Source organism: Martes martes (assembly GCF_963455335.1).
Source record: "Martes martes genome assembly, chromosome: 1".
Classification (NCBI taxonomy): Eukaryota; Metazoa; Chordata; class Mammalia; order Carnivora; family Mustelidae; genus Martes; species Martes martes.
In genome coordinates, this window is record NC_137888.1 from 197,448,260 (window position 1) to 197,462,999 (window position 14,740).

The window sequence follows — 14,740 nt, forward strand, 5'->3', positions numbered from 1 at the left end:
TGTACCCCTATTTTGGACCAGACACTGAGTGGGCGTACTATCTGGACACTCTGTGACCTCACTGGGACCAGAGGAGGAAGCGCTGTACCCACCCCACAAAACTTACCAGACAGACATGCCCGAAGAGATCAAGCAACCTGAGGTCAGCAGCGCTCATGGCAGGGTCTCCATCCCAACCCCCAAAGAACAACTCCAGGGCCCAGCTCTCACCCTCAAATGATGCCCTCTTCTCCTGTGACTCCCTGCCCCCTTCCCACATCCACTTGTACAAATACGCTCTCACAGATGCACATTCACAGATGCACGCATATGCACAAGCACAGATTTGCACATGTGCACAACACAGGCATGTACACGCACACAGACACTTACACCCGGCTGGACCCAGAACCTCAGTCACAGAACCCCACCTGAGAATCTGATCCAAGATCTCAGAGACGTGAAGGAAGCCCTGTGATCTGGAAGCTTCCATAGCTTGGAGACTGGAGAAGGATCCTCCCTCTGGAGGTGACCTGGTTTGGGCCAGATGAAACCAAACCTGAGCAAGAGTTCATTCTGGACAAGCAGGATCCCACTCACAAGCAGAGTGCCAGGCAGCTGAGGGTGGGAGCTGGCTCCTTGTCCCAGCCAGATTATCTCAGGGTATGCTGCGGTTGCTAGCTTATTTTCTAAAAATAGAATCAGATAACAATTGTTCTAAACATTTTATAACTGTATTTTTTTGAGATTTTATTTACTTATTTGAGAGAGAGTGTGTGAGACAGAGAGAGATCACGAGCAGGGGGGAGGAGTAGAGGGAGACACAGATTCCCCGATGAGCAGAAAACCCAATGCGGGGCTCGATCCCAGGACCCTGGGATCATGACCTGAGCCGAAGGCAGAGGCCTTAATCCACTGAGCCACCCAGGCGCCCCAACTGATCTCTTTTTAATTCAGATTTTAATTGCATAAGTAAAACGTGCTTGTTATAATAAATTCAAGCCATAGGGAAATGTAAAAAGTAAGCAATGGCAATGCTTGTCCCTTTGCAGTCTCCACCACCAGTGCCAATGCTTACTCAAGGACACACAGTGCCCATGTAGGTCCATCATAGATGTTTTCAACTGTTCACTCAACACAAGAGACTCAGAATATGTGATTTCCCCTAGCTGCTCATTTGCCAGCACACTGATGGGAGAATTCACTGTTTGGGATAGCTGGGCCAGAGTAGGGGCGGGTTCATGGTGTCAGACTTTGCCACACAGCCCTCTGTAATAGCTGTATGTCCAAGGGGCCAAGGGCTGAGGACTTTGGAATAGTTTACAGTGATGAAAGGGTCCAGTGAGTGAGTGAGTGTGTGTGTGTGTGTATCCAGGGCAGAGTGGTGTAGAGGACTGAATATGTCCCCCCCCCCACACACACACACACACGTGTAGACTATTCTTCCGGGAGAGGAATGGCTACAAATGATGAGACTAAAGAGACCAAATGAGCCAGACTTTGAGGAAGGCACTGCTGTGTATTACTGTAACTGACCCATCTTGTGACTGTTCCTAGTGGGGAGGAGCTGGGAGACCCTGCAGCAAAAGCCAATCCCTGGAGTGCAGGGAGGGCTTACCCGGGAGAGAATAAGGAAATTTGTCGAGTGAAAGCATGAGAGGCATTGCCACTGGGTGGCATCGTGGGCCCAGCAGTCAGAGCAGGGGTGGGTAGGGAGCAGCCAGAGCGGGAGAGGTGATGAGATGGCCAGAGGAACCCACAACACCTGGGGCAGAACAGGGGCACATCATAGACCACTCACACAGGTGAGTTACTATATCACATTCACCAACGGTGGTTGGAGGCCCTTGGGGCCTTTTAGTTTAACACACAAAACTGCATCACTGCCGAAATCTGTAAGGGAGCTTTCAGTGGGACACCCATGGTGCTCTGACATTTGACTGGCCTGGGGGCAGGGAAGTTTCACTGTGGACCTTAAAGCTGGATCCTGAAGGATGCCTGGGTGTTGTCAGATCAAGGAACCCAGCACGCATGCGCGGGGTGGGGGGCGGTGGGGAGTTGTTACTGTGCTCCAAGCACCAACTCATCATTTGCCGGCTGTGAGATCTGGGGTACATTTTCACTTCTCTGTACCTCCATCTCCTCACCTTAAAGAGAACACAATGTGTAGTGGTTAGACAAGGAAATGAGGCTGGAAATCACCGATCATACATGGCACATATGAAATGTTCAGTGAAGTAGTCACAGTTAGAGGGAAGAGGTAGTCCTGGGGTAGAGAGCTTGGGATTTGGCCCCAGAGGGACCCAGGTTCAAATCTTGGTTCTGTCGCTTGGCAGCTGTGAGGCACTTTTGTCTTCACAGTAATGGGGCGGTAACAGTTTCTGCTGAAGAGACTGCACGCTACAAGGTGCTCCATGCTGGGGTCTCCCAGTGTCCCAGCCATCAAGTGGATAATGAGGTCGCCACAACTACCCCCATCCCAAGATTGGGATGTGCCTTCTCCCCCAACTCTTTCAGAGAAAACATTCTCGCCTGGATCCTTTTAGCTGTGGCAGATCCTTGACCCCCGTGGACCTGTTCGGATCTGAGGCCCCCCTCTGCACCCCTCCCCTCCTCCCACGTCCTTCTCCAAATCCCACCCCATACCACTGACTTCTCCACCACCCCACACAGAGTCCGAGTATCCAAATGCGGCCCACAGGGGGCGCTTGCACACCAGAGAGCTTTGGGGGAGCCACTAGCTGGGAGGACAGGCCCGTGACCCTGCCCTTGCGCTGCCACCAGTTCTACAGAGCGATAAAGGGGCCTGTCTCCAAGGAAGCGGAATGCCCAAAAGTAGTCTGGGCTCGGGTGGGTAAAACCCCTGCCCCTCCCTGGCTTTCTCCAACTGGGTCTTTCCCTACGGTTCTCTAGGTCACGTTCAACCCGGCTTGTTCCTCAGCCTCCTATCCCAAACCTGCAATTGGCCCGCCCCGGGCACTCGGCTCCGCCTCCTGAGCTGCGACTGGTCGGCGAGCGCGACCCCGCCCCATTTTCCTGGAAAGTTCTTGGAAATCTGTCAAAGGTGTTTCCTTTAGAGGCCCTCAGCGCCGCCCTGGGGAGCCGGCGCCCCCGCCCACACACCTCCCCCGCCCCGCAGCACAGCCGGCGGTTCTAGGAAGACGTCGCTTCCGGGAAGGGTTGGGACACCGAGGACAAAAGATTAGGCGGCTCGCCCCGCCCCGCCCTCCCGGCCCGCCCCCCGCGCCCTCCCGGCCCGCCCGCGCCGTAGCCGCTCAGTCCCAGCCCGCAGCCTATGCGCCGTGGGATCCTCCCCTGCGAGGGAGCCCTGCGCCCACTGGCTCGCTCCAGCCGCCGCCGTCCGGCCGAGCCCCAGGTCTGGAGCTATCGCTGCCGCTGCCGGGACATGGTCCTCTGCGTTCAGGGGTAAGTGCGGCTCGCCGCCCCCCGCCCGGCCTCTGCGCCGGGCTTTCGGGAGAGTACCGCCTCGTGCTCGCTGCCGGCCAGTAAGAGGGCTGGACGGGCCGGAGATGACCGAGTGCGGAAGGAGCTCGGGGTGACGACAGGGAGCGGTGACAACACCGCCACTACCTCTGCTCGCACTGTGGGTGGTGAAACTGGGGGTCGGCTGACGACGGGAGGAACACAGGGTAGCCTAACCCTGGGTTCTGGCTGGAGCGGTTGAACGCCGGCGAAGCGTGTCCTCTAAGACGTGGCTCACCTGCCCAGACCCCCTTCTGGGCCCAGAGCTCTCTACCCTCGCCTGCAGGCCGCAGGGCCTACCGGTGACCTTGGGTTAGCCCCTGCCCCGCTCTGTCCCATCATCCACCCTTCTGCCATGGGCTAGGACTAGGCTTTTCTTGGGAAGCCAGCCTGAGATCCATGGCTCCCCCCAGGTTGGCACCTGCTGGCCAGCAGCTCTTGGAAGAGCCTGGGTTTGGCCTGATTTAACTGTGGTACCCCCACAATTGTGTCACCCCTCCTCTCAACCCAGTCTGGGATCCCATTGTGAGCACTTGGCTCCTGCCTCCCTTCTCCAACTTTCCCCCGAAGACTGAGGTGGGGTGGGGGCTGATAAGAGTCTTGGCCTCAACTGAACATTCTTCGTACATTCCTTCCGCCTTAGCATCCCCTTCAACCAATAGGTCTGATGCTCTCCGGACTGATCTGACAGGAACTCAGAAAGCTCCAGGGAGAGAGAAAGGAGAGAGGACTGAGTGTCCACACCCAAGGAGCACAGGGTGGCCCAGTGGCTGTTGTTATCAGAACTGGCATAGTACCAAGTGAAGAAGGGTGGAAGGTGGGGCAAGGCTGAAGTGCCCGTTGCTCTGAGCAGTCCTGTTTCCAAGGAGGGAAGCAGAAGGAGCTAGGGAGACTGTGCTACTATATACTTCTCCCTGATGGTCTCCCGCATCTCCCTCCTCTGAATTTTGGGACTCCCGAACACCCCAACCCTTGTTCTCAGGACCCCTCCCCCAATTCTGGGGTTCCACATTCTCCACAGGGCCGGTGTTTGGTGTCAGGGAGCAAGATTTTTTTTTTTTTTTAAGATTTTATTTCTTTGACACAGAGAGACAGCAAGAGAGGGAACACAAGCAGGGGGAGTGGGAGAGGGAGAAGCAGGCTTCTCACTGAGCAGGGAACCCGATGTGGTATCCCTGGGATTCTGGGATCATGACCTGAGCTGAAGGCAGACTCTTAATGACTGAGCCACCTAGGTGCCCCAGGGAGCAAGATTTTAAGACCTCCACATATACAGCCGCAGCCACAGCCCATCTGGTGCCCTTCCCAGGTAGGTTTGGGCTGCTGGCTTTGTTGGAGGGGCCTACCCTCGGGGCTGAGTATGCTCCACTGGCATGTGTCCCCATTCAGGACTCACAGGCTGGGCTCCGCAACAGGCACACACACGTACAGGCCACCCACACCTAGAGCACACCCACTGTCACCCCAGCCATGGCGATGACAGCTGTGGACACACCCCTCCTCAGATACACAGTCATTCACCAGGAGCTTGTGGAGACCAATAGGGCTGTTCACACACCCAGAAACCATGTTGACCCTAGAGGTGCCCACACCCACAGGGCCACCACTGGAGGTTCTGGCCTGAGTGGCTAGCCTGAGCTGAGCTGGGGGACCCAGCAGGCAGGCCTCCAGCTGGTTCCTTGGAGCTTGGCCCCTGGCTCCCCCAGTAGGATTCCAGAGCTCCCGTAAGGTACCCAGAGTGGGTGTGGGCAAGTACTACGCAGACTGTGGTAGACCAGGATCTTGTTACCCCTTCTCCCAATTTGTTAAAATCTTCTAATGTGGGGCGCCTGGGTGGCTCAGTGGGTTAAGCCTCTGCCTTCGGCTCAGGTCATGGTCTCAGGGTCCTGGGATTGAGCCCTGCAACCGGGCTCTCTGCTCAGCAGAGATCTCTGTCTGTCAAATAAATAAAATATTGAAAAAAAATCTTCTAATGCTCAGTGATAACCTACACTGTGAGATCTGGCTCCTCTGTCCACACCCTGCCAAGGCTTCTGTCCACCTCTTCCCGCCTCGTAAGAAATCCCGGGCACTGTTTACCCATGCTGTCGTCTCCGCCTTCCCTCCACTCCTTCCTTTGGCCTGACAGACTCAGCTCAGGAACAAGCAGACCTTGACTCCCCCATGACACCCTTTGCTTTTATGACTTCGGGTTATAAGTTCTCCTTGAAGGCAAAGCCCATGGTTTTGTTATCTTGGTGTCCTGAGGCCCAGCAGGGGACCAGACCCAGAACTGAGGCCTGAGGATGTATTTCCTGAGGAGTGAGGAAGGACCAGCAGTCTCTTCTTGGGAGCCAGGGCCCATGCCCCTTACTCCCAGGAAGCCCCAGGATAACCATACTGGGTGGCCTTCCCCTAGAGAAAGGGCACTGCTCAGATTGGGACTGGCAGCCCAACTCTTGTCACCAGAGAACACGGTATAGCCAAACCCATCAGGATCTAGTCTGGGAGTACTCCTCATTAGAGGGTGGAGAAGCTGAACAGCAAGGTTTGCATAAGATCAGAAAGCCTAGTAGGGCTGGCTTGCCAGGGTGGGATCTGGAACGTGGAATGACTACCTTGCCCTTTCTTGGGAGCTTATGTTTGTGGGAGGTGGGACTTACCAGTGCCTTTAGAGGCCAGTGTCCATCCCAGACCCTCAGCTGGGAGGAGGAGGAAACGGGATGGGAGTCTGACCTGTTTGGGGAGATTGTTCCCACCTCTCAGCCCTGGCCAGTATGGACCGAGTTTCCCCCGACAGGTACTCCTGTCAGGCATCCTACCATAATTTCGGGGCCTCTGGAGCACCCCATGAAGGTTCAGGCCATGGTTCAAGCAGGACCAGTGCCGTGTAATCAGCCCACCTCAGCCCACAGGGCACCAATGTGAGGCTTCTTTGCACTGGATCCTACTGGTAGCGGGGATACTAGTTTCCCGTTCTGAGCTAGAAATGCCTCTAAGGAATGATCTGTGTTTTGGGTTGGTGCACAATAGAGTTTAGTTACTGTTCAATAAATGCAAGAAGGCAGAGGAGGCTCTTTCAAAAGCAAATCTCTGTGTGGGGGAAGCCATCAAGGAGGCTCTTGTGGTGACAGCTGGGAGGTGGTATGCTGACATCATTGAGCCCATGAGTGGGCAGAGGGGGGAACTGAGATGGGCGGGCCAGAAGTCATGTAGCTGGCCCCGGGTGCAGGGGATCTCTGGAAGCAGGGTGAGCACAGGGCCTCCACTCACTGCCCATCCACTCTTTTCTAGGCCTTGTTCTTTGCTGGCTGTGGAGCGGATCGGGCAGCGGCCCCTGTGGGCCCAGTCCCTGGAGCTGCCCGAACCAGCTATGCAGCCTTTGCCTGCCGGGTCCTTTCTGGAGGAAGTGGCAGAGGAGACACCAGCCCAGCCGGAGAGTGAGCCCAAGGTGCTGGACCCAGAGGAGGACCTGCTGTGCATAGCCAAGACCTTCTCTTACCTCCGGGAATCTGGTGAGTTCGAGGAGAGAAGTAGGCCTTGTTCTGGGAAGTCCAGTGGGGAAAGCTTAGCTCTATCTGTTGAGTCTCCCTGCCCTGGAGAGTCTGATGGGGAAGGGGCAGTGCTCCCCATGGAAGCATAAAGGGGGAGGTGGAGTCCTCCCCTGCTTTGCGCCCCCACCTGAATGCCCCTGTGACCAGGCTCTCTGCCCCCTCTCCACTTGCCTAGGCTGGTACTGGGGTTCCATTACGGCCAGTGAGGCCCGGCAACACCTGCAGAAGATGCCAGAAGGCACATTCCTCGTCCGCGACAGCACCCACCCCAGCTACCTCTTCACCCTGTCGGTCAAAACCACCCGAGGCCCCACCAATGTGCGCATCGAGTACGCTGACTCCAGCTTCCGCCTGGACTCCAACTGCCTGTCCAGGCCACGCATCCTGGCCTTCCCCGACGTGGTCAGCCTGGTGCAGCACTATGTAGCCTCCTGTGCTGCCGACCCCCGGAGCGACAGCCCTGACCCTGCGCCCGCCCCGGCCCCGCCTACCCCGAAGGAGGATGTGCCCGGAGACCCGGCTCTGCCGGTGCCTGCAGTCACGGCCGTGCACCTGAAGCTGGTACAGCCATTCGTGCGCCGAAGCAGCGCCCGCAGCCTGCAGCACCTGTGCCGCCTCGTCATCAACCGCCTGGTGGCTGACGTGGACTGCCTGCCGCTGCCCCGGCGCATGGCTGACTACCTCCGGCAGTACCCCTTCCAGCTTTGACCTGCCAGTGCAGCTGCCGGGCCTCATCCAGCCATACCCTGGAGGGGACACCAGCCCCAGCTGGACTTGGGCTCCCGTCATCCCTCCTCAGGTCACCCGGTGTCTGTGTGCACTTGACCAGCTGGACCAGGAAGAGTCAGCAGAAGCGAGGCTACAGGGGTGGGGGATGTCTGGAAAAGCGTCCCACAACCTGGAAGTCAGCCCCCCTTCCCCAGCCCCCATGTGGCTGGGGTGAGCCATGGGTCAGAAGAGAGGGAGACAGGCAGGACCTGTCTCATCCTGTGGGCTGGGCCCAGGCCCCCACTTGCCTGCTATGGCCTCCTGAACTATGTAGACTTTGCCAGCCCTGGTTTCTCAGTCCACGGGGTAGGGCGGGCACCCTCCTTCCAGCCACCCTGTCTCAGGGCAGATGGTGGCTAGAGGAACTGAGGTTGGCAGTGACGGTCCCCCCAGTGGGGAATAGGCCGGGCTGGGGGACTGCCAAGTTATACAGTATTTATTTATTTATTCTCCTTGGGTTGGTCTCGAGCTGAGCCAACCCCACGTCTCTGCCCTGAGCCCCGAGTGCTCTCGAGACCCCAGCTCTGCCCCAGCTTCTCTGGTTCTTCCTTGTGGAGAGCCCCACCCTGAGTCTCTGGTTCTTCCTTGTGGAGAGCCCCACCCTGAGACCTGTTGCTGGACCCAAGGCAGTTCTGGATATCCTGGCGCTGACCCACCCACCTGTGAATGTGTCCCCCCGTCTTCTGCCCCCAGCTCTGCTTTGGAAGGGTAGATAAATGAACAAGAAAATAGGAGCCCGGGCATCAGTGCCCAGCAGAGCCCGCCTCTCCCCACCCCTGCAGGGCAGAGCCCTACCTGCACAGAGCTGGTCTGACTGGGCCACGGGCCTGCGGGAGCGCGCGGGTCGCCCCGGGTCTGCTGGGCCCACTTTCTGCCTGGGAAGACACTTGCACGTGAGGGGGAAAGGCATACATATCTGATAAGACTTTATCAAATAATTATTATAACAAGCAGAACCCAGTTTGGTAGTCTTTTTTCTTCTACTGATTTTTCTGTATTGACAATAAAATTGTACTTTTCATTTAAGGAGCCCTGCATGGGTCCTCTTTTGAGTTCTTATACAGTTTGTCCCCTTTGATGTTATTATTATCTGCCACTTCACATCTGGGTCAGCTGGAGCCCAGCAACCTTGTGTAGCTAAGCAGTCCTGCTAGGGAACCCCCTAAAGGGTAGAGGGGAACAGGGAGCAGCCTTCCTCTCTCACTACCTGTTGTTCCCCTTGGAGGATGGGAAGCAGGAGGTGAAGGCCAGCTGGACTGCCTGCAGGGTCACTGACCAGGCCGCTGCCAGGGAGGGGCAGTGGCAGAAGGGCACCAGACCTGAGAGGTGTAAACAGATGTCAATTAAAGACCGAACGTGGAGGATGCTGGGGGATGGGTGCTACGGGGGCACCCACTCCTAGGGGCTGTGTCTTTAGAGATGAGGCCAACAGCAAAGTCAGAGCCAGTCATTTCAGGGAGGAGGTACAGGGAGTGCAGAAGCACCAGGGCATGACTGGGAAGCTCCTATTCCCGGACCACAGGAGGCATGGGGAAGGGTCATTCTGTGCAGGGTGGCAGAACAGTGCAGCTGGGGATAGTGGCCAATAAGCCAGCAGGGTCTGGCCTGAGGTGGGACCTGGAAGGGCTGTGACACAGGCTAGTTGGGGTTAGAGGCACCCTTCTCCTCTCAGGGCCCTATACCCCAGAAGTAGATGGAAGAGCAATTAAAATGAAAACATTCTCCATCGCCCGATGGCCTGACTTTGTAAGGTTTCTGTACCTGAAATTCCACTGTGTCCTGAAATTTTCTGCACTTCCACTTGAACAACTCATAGGAAAGCTGCTCTGAAACTCATTTATAGCCTCCTGACCCTTATTTTAGAAATTGTTCTAACCTTCCTGTTTTCTTGGGACTTAGATGATTAGAAGAGACAAATGCTGGCAGATTGAGAGCGGAAGGGTATCAGGAGTGCTATACTCATGGCAAGGAGGAAGCAGGAAGGGCTAAAAGCCAGAGCTATGGAGGCACAGAAACGTGTGGGCATGGAGATGGTTCTAGCAAAGAATAGAGCTGATACTGGACAGGAGTGAATAAGAGGTGAGTGAAGGCCGACTTCCCTGGGACTAGTGCCCGGGCCCCGGTGCCCAGCCTGGCACCCTCTCTGCTGTTGGCGGCAGGGCCCGACAGCACGCCTCCTCCAGGTCACCGTGACCCTGCCAGGGACGTCTGCTGTTCCTCATTGCTCCAGCCTGGATCTCACTCAGCCCCTTTGTGACTCTTCCGTCTGCCCCACCCCCAGGTCTGAGTCACCCAATGGGTGAGTAGTGGACACAGAGGGGTCAAAGGCAGGGTGTTCCCCGCTTCACGTCATGGTCTGGACAGAAAGCTGCTATAGCAGAAGGAGGCCCACAGACTCTGTATTGTCTGCAGCGGGGGAGGTGGCTCAGGGTACCCGCCAGGTGCTGGCAATGGACGAGGCCTTTGTACCGTGGGAATAGGTCTGAATAGACCCATACTCCACGGATGAGAAAACTGAGGCCCAGAGGGGGCAAGGCCCTGGCTGGGAGGTGAGGCACAGAGCGGAGCTTACCTCAAGAGTAATGATCCCTTGCCCCCAGGGGCTGCTACATGAGCCGGCAAGAATGGGCAGCTGGGGTTGGCAGCCTTCAGGCAAGTTGATCTTAGATTCTGGTGTTATCCTCCTTTGTCCTTGTGTGCTAAGGCATCTGGGCCAGACGTTGGTCTGGTCAACAGGGTCCTGTCCATCCCCCTTCGCCTCGGTACAAGCCAGGCTCCAGCTCCTGCCGGTGGAGGGCTTCCAGCTACTTCATTCACCCGCTATTTTTCTGCCTCAGTCTTTTCATGTTTCCCTATCAGGGGAGGGAGTGATGCCTGCCTAGAGGAGAGATGATCGAGGGCATGTCATCGGGCCCAAACCCATGTCAGAGACCCAGCCTAATAGAGGCTGAAAATCGTCTCGTGGGCGCAGTCACTGCTGGGGGACTCTGGGCTAGGAAAGGGGCCATGCCCTGCCAGCACCAGCCGGGGACAAGTGAAGGAGCCGTCAGTTAAGTCCCGCTGGGGCTTAAGACCTGCTAGGCCAGACTCCATGTGGGCCCTGGGGACATAGCAGGGAACAAGTGCCACCATCGTGGGACTCCTGGGCTGGTGAGTGAGAGACAATAAACAAGTGGGCACTGGGGACAAGTTTGAAGAGTGTAAAGAAGGCAAAAAAAGGGGAGCAGGGCAGAGACTGGCTTTGGGTATGGGGACCGTGCTCCAGATTGGGGACCAGGGGAGCTCCAAGGACTCAGAGCCTGGATACTTGAGCAGGAGCTGGCTATGCAGACAACGTAGGCAAAGGACATTCAGGGAGAAGGAGCCACCAGTGCCGGGGCCCAGGAACAAACCTGCTGTGATCAGGAGCAAGAAGTCCAGAATGGCTGCCCTGGAGCGGAGGGAGTGTACGAATTGCATCCTGGGGTGGCAGAGGGCCTCCTTGGGGGTTAGCAGAGAAGTGCTATGACGTCATGTTCATTTCTTTTTTTTTTTAAGATTTTATTTATTTATTTGACAGACAGAGATCACAAGTAGGCAGAGAGGCAGGCAGAGAGAGAGGAGGAAGCAGGCTCCCCGCTGAGCAGAGAGCCCGATGCGGGGCTTGATCCCAGGACCCTGGGATCATGACTTGAGCCGAAGGCAGAGGCTTTAACCCACTGAGCCACCCAGGTGCCCCGTCATGTTCATTTCTCAGGAGTGAGCCCGTCAGCCAGATGGGGACAGGAAGCTGGAGAGGAGGTTGAGGGGTGTAGGGCATGGCAGGGGAGGTGACAGTGGGGAGCAGGATGAGGCGAGGAGGGCAACCTGAGGACCCTGGGCAGAGTCTGTACCCCAGGAGTTCTTCTTGCAGCCTCAAATACCAGCAGAGCTTGTCCCCATTTACAGCCGAAGAGGTAAGACTCGGAGAGTGGAGGTGGGGTTTTTCAGGGACACATGTCTTGCAAGGGTCAGAGTCAGGCTTCAGATCCTTCTCGAGACCTTGTTGCTATAACCACTGTTCTGCTCTGCCTCCCCAGAGCTGGCACGCTAGAGCCTCGGTACCCACAGGGTGCAGGGGGGACATAGAAAAGGGGGTGGGGGTCAGGGGCACTTCCTGGAGGAGGCAGCAGGCCCAGGGGCTGGAGGCTGGGCCCTGGAAGATTCCACCAGGCTATGGGGAGAATGATCCCATGTGGTATCTCTCCCTAGACTCACAATAGCTTTCTGGAATGACTTTGGGACAGAGATAACACCAGGCCAACCAGATTTCTCTCTTCAGTGAGGTCTTGCTGGAATGTTCCTCCCATGATCACCATGCTAACACCCCCCGATCATCAGTGCCCCTATACCTGGGCTCAGCTTTTAACTGGCCAGCTGAGCAAATCTCGATGGGCCCAGGCAGAACACAAGTCTGGATCGGGCTGGGGGCAGACCTGGGCAGCTCGCGCTCTCAGACGGGAATGCTCCCAGCGTGCACAGCAGCCCACAGGGACAGGCAGGGGTGGGCCCTTGAAATAAGTCCCGATCAAGAAAGCAGGAGGCTTCTGGAGACTTCAAATAGGCCATCTTCCTCAGGAGACATGAAGCCTGTGCAGGCCTGGGCAGTCCCTTCACACCAACCTGCTAGACAAGTTTTAAAAATAAAGCAGGTTCAGGCTTTGCCAGCAACTCAACAACCTCTCATGGTGAGTGAGCCCTCGCTGCCCCAACTGCACGGTGTGGGCCTTACTCCCCAGCTTCGGCAGGCCGTGCGACCCACAGACCGAGAGCTCATGGCAGTGGTCACCCGTGGGCAGCAGGCTGAGCCTCTCACATCTGAAACTCAAGGAGAAGAGGTTTAATCCTGGCCAACAAGACCCCACCCCCTGGCTTTATCCCAACACCAGCCCCCCCACCGCCACCCCTGTTTGGATTATGTGCCATGAACTTGGTTCTTGGTTCTGGGGAGTCTCACTCAACCTCACTGACCCCGAGAAAATTCCTGGCTGTGGAGTGAGGAAAGTGACAGTGCCTGCCTCAGAGAGGACACGGGGAGCATTGGAGGATTTGTGAGGTGATGCTGAGGGGAGCTGCTGTGGCTGTCATTGTAACTATTCCCTAGCCACCGTTTTCGTCTTTTTTTGTCTGGGCAGATGTCGATGGCTGCCAAGGTCCCTGTGGGGGCTGCAGGGGAGCTGGGCTGGAGCTGCCTGGAGCTATAAGCGGGCCCTGCCCCCATTAGCTCTGCTCTCTGAGCCCAGCCCTCCACCCTTAGGTATCAGTTGCCGGTGACTTGGGTTCTGGTCCTGGCGAACAGACCCTTTGGTCTGGTCTCTGCATCGGCGGGGGTAGAGTGCGGCCAGCCCTACCTTCTAGCAGCTTCTCTCACAGTAACAGTAAGGCCATCTTCTACCCTTTCCCCAGACCCAAGGGGTGGTCTCCCACAAGGCCTGTTCCTCTCCCGGCCCTCAGTAGTCTGCGCCCTCGGAGGTGAGCCACAGGGGATGGAGATGAGCTGGGCAGGTGCCTCTCGTCTACTCCATTTCAAAGATGCAAGCCTGAAAACCTAGAGAGGCAAAGTAGCTTGTCCATAGTCACTTAGAGGAAGTGGGGTTAGAGTCCAGGGCTCCGACCACGCCAGGGCTTGTCCCCCTCCCCCTAGAACTCTTGAACCGAGTCAGCTGCCTACTGGCTGGCAACTTGAAGATCATAGTTCATAGCTCCCCAGACTCCCCGTGTCCAGACCTGGACTGTTCTTCCCAGAGCCTGAGTGTCCCCATCTGTCTAACAGAAATAGTAGTGCCACGCCCCCAGGTGACTGGAGAATGGCTGGGTCTGGCTTTGGGGTAATGTGGAGTAAGTGGCACGATGCTCACCTATGAGCCAGAGGAGAGGAAGTGGGCCCGGAGCAGGAGGAGCTTTTTTTTTTTTTTTTTTTTTTAAAGATTGTATTTATTTGACAGAGAGTGATCACAAGTAGGCATAGAGGCAGGCAGAGGGGGAGGGGCAGGCTCCCTGCTGAGCAGAGGCCGATGAGGGCTAGATCCCAGGACCCTGAGATTATGACCTGAGCGGAAGGCAGAGGCTTAACCCACTGAGCCACCCAGGCGCCCCAGGAGGAGCCTTTTTGATGTGGCCAAAGCTTTATGCTTAATGGAAAGATAGTTGCTTCCATGACGCTGGCCTGGCTGAAGCAGGCAAGGCCAAGAGCGCTAGAAGTGGTCTCTGAAAGCTGATGGAACTTGGGACTGCCACGACTCCTCCAGGCAATCCTCTAGGACTGTTCCACCGCAGTCCCCACTAGCGAGACCCACATTGGGATGGTTTCGCTGAAGAGGGCCCGTGCCCAGCAAACACCCTCCAGGCAGAGCCCTATTCCGAGGACTCTCCCTTCACACAGCATCAGTGAACCAGACTGGGCTCTTCCTCAGCATAGCTGGGCTCCTCCTCCATCAGAGATGAGAATTTTTCCTTATAGTCTGGATTGGGACAAAACTTTGTTCTGGAAAGGCCTTCAGCCTCCTCCCAAAGAGCACTTCACAGTTCCCTACCCCCACCAGTCCCACCTCTGAACATCACTGTGAGCCTGTGTGTGTGTGTGTGTGTGTGTGTGTGTGTTGACCTTTCCACTTGGCCAACATTCCTTTGTTTTTCTCAGCTTTTTCGGGTAGATGGCCATAGCAGGAGGAGCTATTAGCAGAGCAGGTTTTCAGGAAACCTTTTCCCCAAAGCCCAGAGACATGGAGCCTAAGGAGACACTAGAAGACAAAGGTCTATTGAAAAGAAGGTGGGTTCCCAGGGCAGTTAGAGGAGTGTGGGTAAGAGACAAGGGCCTCCTCATAGAGAGCACTCTGGCCCTGAGGTGAGTGCCTGTGGGGGCTGCCCCTGGGTGTCATTGCCAAGGTCATCGTTGTTACCCTGGCCAGCAAAGCTGTGTGACCCTGTGCAAGTTGCTTTATCTCTCCGAGCCATATATG

General features: G+C 56.5%; 1 protein-coding gene across 1 annotated transcript; it reads left to right on the top strand.

The window, feature by feature from the left end:
* Window positions 1–3,262: 3,262 nt before the first annotated feature.
* CISH (cytokine inducible SH2 containing protein) lies at window positions 3,263–8,817 on the top strand. Its single transcript, XM_080813884.1, has 3 exons — window positions 3,263–3,405; window positions 6,736–6,956; window positions 7,171–8,817. Exons 1-3 carry the CDS (start codon window positions 3,275–3,277, stop codon window positions 7,701–7,703), a joined length of 885 nt encoding a protein of 294 aa, XP_080670010.1. The 5' UTR covers window positions 3,263–3,274; the 3' UTR covers window positions 7,704–8,817.
* The last annotated feature ends 5,923 nt before the right edge of the window (window positions 8,818–14,740 follow it).

What these genes read in the sequence shown, in the direction of transcription:
- CISH (XM_080813884.1), top strand. Translation starts at nt 3,275, where the DNA reads ATGCGCCGTGGGATCCTCCCCTGCGAGGGAGCCCTGCGCCCACTGGCT. An exon ending in ATGGTCCTCTGCGTTCAGGG is followed by an intron (nt 3,406 to 6,735) that starts GTAAGTGCGGCT and finishes ACTCTTTTCTAG; the next exon opens with GCCTTGTTCTTTGCTGGCTG. An exon ending in CTCTTACCTCCGGGAATCTG is followed by an intron (nt 6,957 to 7,170) that starts GTGAGTTCGAGG and finishes CCACTTGCCTAG; the next exon opens with GCTGGTACTGGGGTTCCATT.